Raw genomic sequence first — 6520 nt, forward strand, 5'->3', positions numbered from 1 at the left:
TATATTAGTACATAACAGAATGTTAAGACCCAATATCAACCACGTTTTCCCAAAGTATGTTTTGTTGATACGTTTCACTTTATTTTTGAATACATAATGCTTAAACATAGTATACAACTCAAATGGTACAAAAAGATACACACTGGGACTGGTCATCTACTTCCTACCTCTGGGCTCTAGCACTCAACCCTATGAGGCAACCAATGTCAACTGTGTGTATGTGTGCACTTATTCATCTAAGATAACTGTTTTCATAGGTATGGAATATCTTTTTTTCCTCAAATGATTACATATATAATACCTACTATTCTGTTCTACTGTTTCTTGGAGCTTACTACATAAAGAAAATGCCTATTTACCCACATTGTTGTTGAGGTACTGCGCTAGAAAACTTCTTAACCTTTGCAAATTCGATATGTGAAAAATGGTGTCCTTTGTTGTTTTAATTAGCATTTTTCATATTATGAATGAGTTTGAACATCGTTTTCATATATTTAACAGTAAAATTCCATTTTCTGGGATTTCCATTTCCTTTTCCTTATTGATTCAAAAAACTTCTTTTGATTATAAAGGAATTATTCGTGAATTATTACATGAATTGCAGATATTATGCATGCATAATAATTATTTATGGTTCAATCTCCTTATTTTCTATTTTGATTTTTGGGTTTTATGTCATATTTAGAAAGCCAATCTGCATTCTGCGTTTGTTTTTTTAAAAATCTTCCATTGTTCTTTGTAGTGCTTTTATAGTTTTGTTTTTAACATTTCAACACCTGATCCATCCGGAAAATTTTCAGTGTAAAGTTTGAGGCAGAGATCCGACTTTCTTTCCAGATAATGACTTGCTGGCCCTCAACCTACATATCATTTCTCTAGATTTTGATTAAAATATATTAATGAAGTATTATAATACTCAGTTACCTTACTAGCATTTTATGTTACATAAGAATTAGAAAATATTTACATTATTTAGAAATTTATATTAACTTATAATACTCTACAAAATTTCATTTTAAAAACATTAAAACAAAAATGTCACAACAGGCATTTAAAATAGATAACTGCCTATTATCCATTTCTTTATAATAGCCATAATTTACTATAACTGTTCTATTATAAAATATATTATTTTTTAATAAAGATTATTCTTTTATTATCACTTGATTCTCTTGCTATCCATTAATTTAGGAACTGAGAAGCAACTTTAAGGCAACTATTTATTCAGATTTAATAGCATGTGTTTTAAGAAACTGATAAAATTTTCGTATTAAAATTCTAAACTTAAAATATTAGCACTGTAGTTTAAAGTATAAGAAACAATAACTACAGGGGCCCCCAGGTGGCTTGCTCAGAGGAGCATAAGAAAGAATCTTGATCTCATGGTCATGAGTTCGAGCCCCATGTGGGATGCAGTGATTACTTAAATAACTTAAAAAAATAAATAGAAGCAGTAACTACAAATTTTTATAGACACAAAGTCTGGGACCTTACATTAAACAATTAACATTTTTCTTTGTGATTATAAAGAAACACCACCCTCCTCTATTTCCATATGACTATGGCACTTTTTGTATAATGGATTCTAAATATGTCAGAATCATCAAGCACAGTGGCCTAGGGTTTCCCTTTGGGAGTGATTCTACATTTCTTTTTAAAAAGTTTGTCTGCTCAATCTAGGGATTTATAACAGTCAGAAAATGGTATTTCTATGCCATTATATTAACTCTCATCTTTAAAACTTCAGTTGATTCAATAAATTGCCATTTTTTCACGTAAACATCCATATATTTGTAAAATTATTCAAAATCTGAACTCTATAATAGTTTTAAAAAGTCATTAAATTATTAAAATATAATCTTATTATTTTATATTCCACATCATTCCTTAAGTAAATTATCTCAAATGTAATTTGGTTCATGTAATAAGAAAAATGAAATAATTATTCTTTAATTCTAAGCCCATTAAGAGTATAGTAATAGATGCAACCAATTATACCAGATATCAGTAATTAATAGTAAGCAAAAGAACTTACTCTGCCTACAGGGCTCATCGGATGCACTCCATAATCTGAAGTCATATTATAGTTAGAAGCTTCATTTATCATGCTTATAGGTCGTTCCTTCTTTTCTTCAGATGTCATGGTTGCAACAGTCCTGAAAATATGTCAGAATGCTAAAACTTGCTGTACATGTTGACTGCTTTACAATAAACCTTCCCTAGAAATTATAATGCTGATGTCCCACTTTTCCAAAGAGCTGGATACTAGTTAGAGCTTAATAAGCTCTAGAGTCAGAGCTTAATATTTATAACTATTTTAAATATAATTAGCATATCTCCTAAGCACATGATAGGTTAAAATCATGTTTATTTTAATAAGCATTATTATAGATATGCTACTTGGTCATCTAACTGGAAAATTAAAACCTCAGTAAAGATGAGCTATTCTATTATCGAAAATAAAAATAATGATATCAAGAGCTATTTTTTTTTGGTGAACAAATTTATAGTATATAAAATATTTTCACACATATCTCATTTGATGCTTATAATAATCCTAAGAAATGGTAATTACCACTATCTCTGATTTAAGGACGAGAAAACTGAGCTCACATTAGTTTAATAATCTGACAAAGTTTATAGTTTCTCTGACATTAAATTCTGGGCTCTTGAGCTTACTGTCTGTGTTTGTACCAACAGCTTCTGAGATTACATTCTTCATCAAAGAAAGTTTTAAGTTATGTTCCTATGCCATCCATAGTAAATAGATGGGTTTCTGTTATACCTGACTGCAAATATCCAGATAAGAAACTGTTAAATTATAATGTATTAACATATGGACAACAGCAGAGTGCCTGGGTGGCTCAGTTGGTTAAGTGTCCTAGTCTTAACTCTTGATTTCAGCTCAGGTCATGACAGCATGGAGCTTGGGATTCTCTCTCTCTCCTCTCACTGCCGCTCCTCTTGCTCACACTCTCTCTCAAAATAAATAAACTTAAAAATATGTTTTTGGATAACAGCAATCTTAATGCTAACACCATTTAAAACGAAGGCATTCCATGAAACTCTCTACTTACTGTTCATTCACTACAAAAATACAATTGTCCTGTGATGGCTGTCCTGTGACTGGATGTTTACAGGTTACTTTCCTTTCATTATGGCTAAAAGAAAAGAAAAAAAGAGAAAATGCATGTACTTCTATTATCACAAATGTTTTTCTAATATTCTGGTAGGAAAATAGTGATTTCTTTATTATAACATTAGTGAATAAAAGAGATGAAATTCAAACTCCCAGGTGATGAAATCTCCAAATACACCCTTTCTACTACCTACCATGTACACATGTATGTGTGAATGCTACTACAGTTTTACCATATAGGTAAATGAACCTCCCACCTCCCAAGCCTGACCTCAATTCTTTCTTCTCACTATTTTATAAAAAAGTAAGTTGATTTGGCTCCACGATCACTGCATTTCACATTTGATAGGTGGGACACAAAGAATGAGTATCTACCTACTTCTATTATTTTGTATCTTTATTTAGGCACATCATAGAGAAGTAATGCCAAACTCATATACTATTCTTTTTAGGCTGAGTGATAAGATTAGGTCTCCTGCTGTCTTCTTAGAAATGAGAGGGAAAAGAATTCCCAAACGATTTATCTAAATAAAAAATACTGGAGGCCCAAAAAAGTATAATATATACTGATAAATAATACACATTATTATTTATAAATTAATTTTCCCCCTTTGGGTCACATACTATAAGGCAAGATCTATAAGGAAGATCCATCATTTACTTTCCTTACAGAGAAAAATTTCAAGATGCTGTAGCTGAATATTGCTTTGTTAATCTTAAAAGATTATTAAATGTGCTCTATAACCACAAGCCACAAACTTTCTGGCAAACTTTAGATATTTAAATTCCTTTTCTATATCCTAACTTTTATTAATATTATTTTTATTGGTAACATAGTACTTGAAACTTTATCCATTAAATAAAACTAAAACCACAAAAAAGAAAAGGTACAGATACATATTGACTATTGTGGGAGTAGAATGACTGATGGAATATAATGTGTTTCTATTATTCCTTTATTTTATTTTTTTTAACGTTTATTTTATTTTTGAGACTGAGAGAGACAGAGCATGAATGGGGGAGGGTCAGAGAGAGGGAGACACAGAATCTGAAACAGGCTGCAGGCTCTGAGCTGTCAGCACAGAGCCCGACGCGGGGCTCGAACTCACGGACTGCGAGATCATGACCTGAGCCGAGGTCGGCCACTCAACCGACTGAGCCACCCAGGCGCCCCACTCTATTATTCCTTTAGATAACCGGTCTAACAAGCACACAGGACTACTAAATTATCAGCTTTTTGAGGTGGTTTTGTTTTTATGCAATAGAGAGATTAAGATTTGGTGGGTTTAAATATCCATTTGGAGCGATATTTTCACTACATAAAAAGTATGTGAGTGGGGCGCCTGGGTGGCTCAGTTGGTTAACGTCTGACTTCAGCTCAGGTCATGATCTTGCAATTCAGGAGTTTGAGCCCCACATCGGGCTCAGTGCCAACAAGCTCAGAGCCTGGAGCCTACTTCAGATTCTGTGTCTCCCTCTCTCTGCTCCTCCTCTGCTTGTGCTCTTTCTCAAAAATAAACAGTAAAAAAAATTTTGAAGTATGTGAGTGGGTTCAATGGTGGAAACCTAAGGTCTCATGTGGGATAGCAGTTTATGTAATAAGCAGTAAACTGGTAACAGAATAACTAAGGAAGTACAGCCTCTGCAGGTAAGTGGAAAATTCTGAAGTACCCAGATGTGATGAACACCATGAATGTGTCGAGGTATATAAATTGTGATGTTTAACAGAATAAAAGTGTGGAGAAAAAGGGAGGGGGTAAAGTAATCAAGGACAGGGATTAGGACACCTTAGTGATAAAAAAAAAAATGGAAGATAGCATCTTTTGTTTTCTTAAAGCCTCTCCTAGGAAGCATTAAAAAGGCAGAAGTAGATAGAACAGAAATATACAAATTCTTTCCATAAAAATCCAATATTGCAAAAAGAAAGCAAACAAACCCTTATATATTGCATTATTTCCCTAGGCTATGTCATCTTGCCTAGGAGGAATACAGTAGACTCCATTCCCCAAATTCTGGAAGATCTAAATTGTAACAACATGGCTCTGCAATAGTTATCTGGCTAAGAGACTACTCTGATATCCTGACCACTACATGGATTTGGGTATCCATTAGAAAAAAACATAAAGGCATGGAGATACCTAAATAGTGAATGGTTTAAAAAGAGCACACTCTTTTGCCTAAAAGTGGATGCTGTTTTGAATGAAATGGTGATTTTATTATCTAAGTACTTTTCAGAGCACAATGTCTTAAACAGTAAACCTAATAAAAATCTTACTATTCTAGCTTAAAAGACCAGTGACTAAAATCAGTATGAAATACAAATATATTTATGTTCTTCATTTCTTCAAAGTATCCAATGTGTGTGAGGTTTTTTTAAATTTACTGTTGATATTATATTGACATAAAATTCCTATAAAATCTACAAGGACACTCTAACACAAAAGTATTTTACAGGCATATTTTAGAGGTATTGCAGGTTTCATTTCAGATTACTGAAATAAGGTGAGTATCACAATAAACTGAGAAATGAATTTTCTGGTTTCCTAGCGCATATAAAAGTTATGTTTACACTATTAAGTGTACAATAACATTATGTCTAAAAATACCCCCAATGTACATACCTTAATTTAAAATGCTTTATTGTTAAAAAATGCTATTTATCATCTAAGCTTTTAGTGAGTCTCAGTCACTGATCACAGATCACCAGAACAAATGAATAATGAAAAAGTTTGAAATAATTGTGAGAAATCACCAAAATGTGATAGAGATGTGAAGTGGGCAACAGCTGTTGGAAAAACAGAGCCAAAAGATTAACACAAGCAGGCTTACCACAAACCTTCAATTTGTAGAAAACACTATCTGTGAAGTGCAATAGAGAAATGCAATAAAACAATATGACCATAATATTTTTTAATGAAAGAAATAACCTTTCTCACTACATAAACATAACTGTAACATAAAATAAAGATATCCTCTCAACTACTGGGACCTCATCCAGTAGTTGAAAAAAACCTTCTGCACAGCACAGCAAAGGAAACAATGCACAAAACTAAAAGGCAACCAATGAGATGGGAAAAGATATTTGCAAATGACACATCAGATAAAGCGTTAGTATCCAAATTCTATAGAGAAGTTCTCAAAAAACAATCCAGTGAAGAAATGGGCAAAACACATGAATAGACACTTCTCCAAAGAAGATATCCAGATGGCTAACAGACACATGAAAAAATGCTCAACATCACTCATCATCAGGGAAATACAAATTAAAACCACAATGAGATACCACCTTACACCAGTCAGAATGGCTAAAATTAACAACTCAAGCAACAGATGGTGGCAAGGATGTAGAGAAAGAGGATTTCTTTTGCACTGCTGGTGGGA

At 32.7% G+C, this 6520-nt stretch overlaps 1 protein-coding gene across 15 annotated transcripts in view; it reads right to left on the reverse strand.

Annotated features, from left to right (window-relative positions):
* Nucleotides 1-6520, reverse strand: part of PLEKHA5 (pleckstrin homology domain containing A5) — a 244996-nt gene that overhangs the window by 95690 nt on the left and 142786 nt on the right. For all 15 annotated transcript variants that reach the window (XM_040488772.1, XM_040488755.1, XM_040488753.1 and 12 more), the window contains 2 exons: nucleotides 3078-3161; nucleotides 2036-2156 (listed from right to left, as the gene is read on the reverse strand). In XM_040488772.1, the coding sequence (XP_040344706.1) occupies nucleotides 2036-2156; nucleotides 3078-3161 (205 nt within the window). The remainder of the gene's footprint in view (nucleotides 1-2035; nucleotides 2157-3077; nucleotides 3162-6520) is intronic.

Source organism: Herpailurus yagouaroundi, unplaced genomic scaffold (assembly GCF_014898765.1).
Source record: "Herpailurus yagouaroundi ecotype Mexico unplaced genomic scaffold, PumYag 166, whole genome shotgun sequence".
NCBI lineage: Eukaryota > Metazoa > Chordata > Mammalia > Carnivora > Felidae > Herpailurus > Herpailurus yagouaroundi.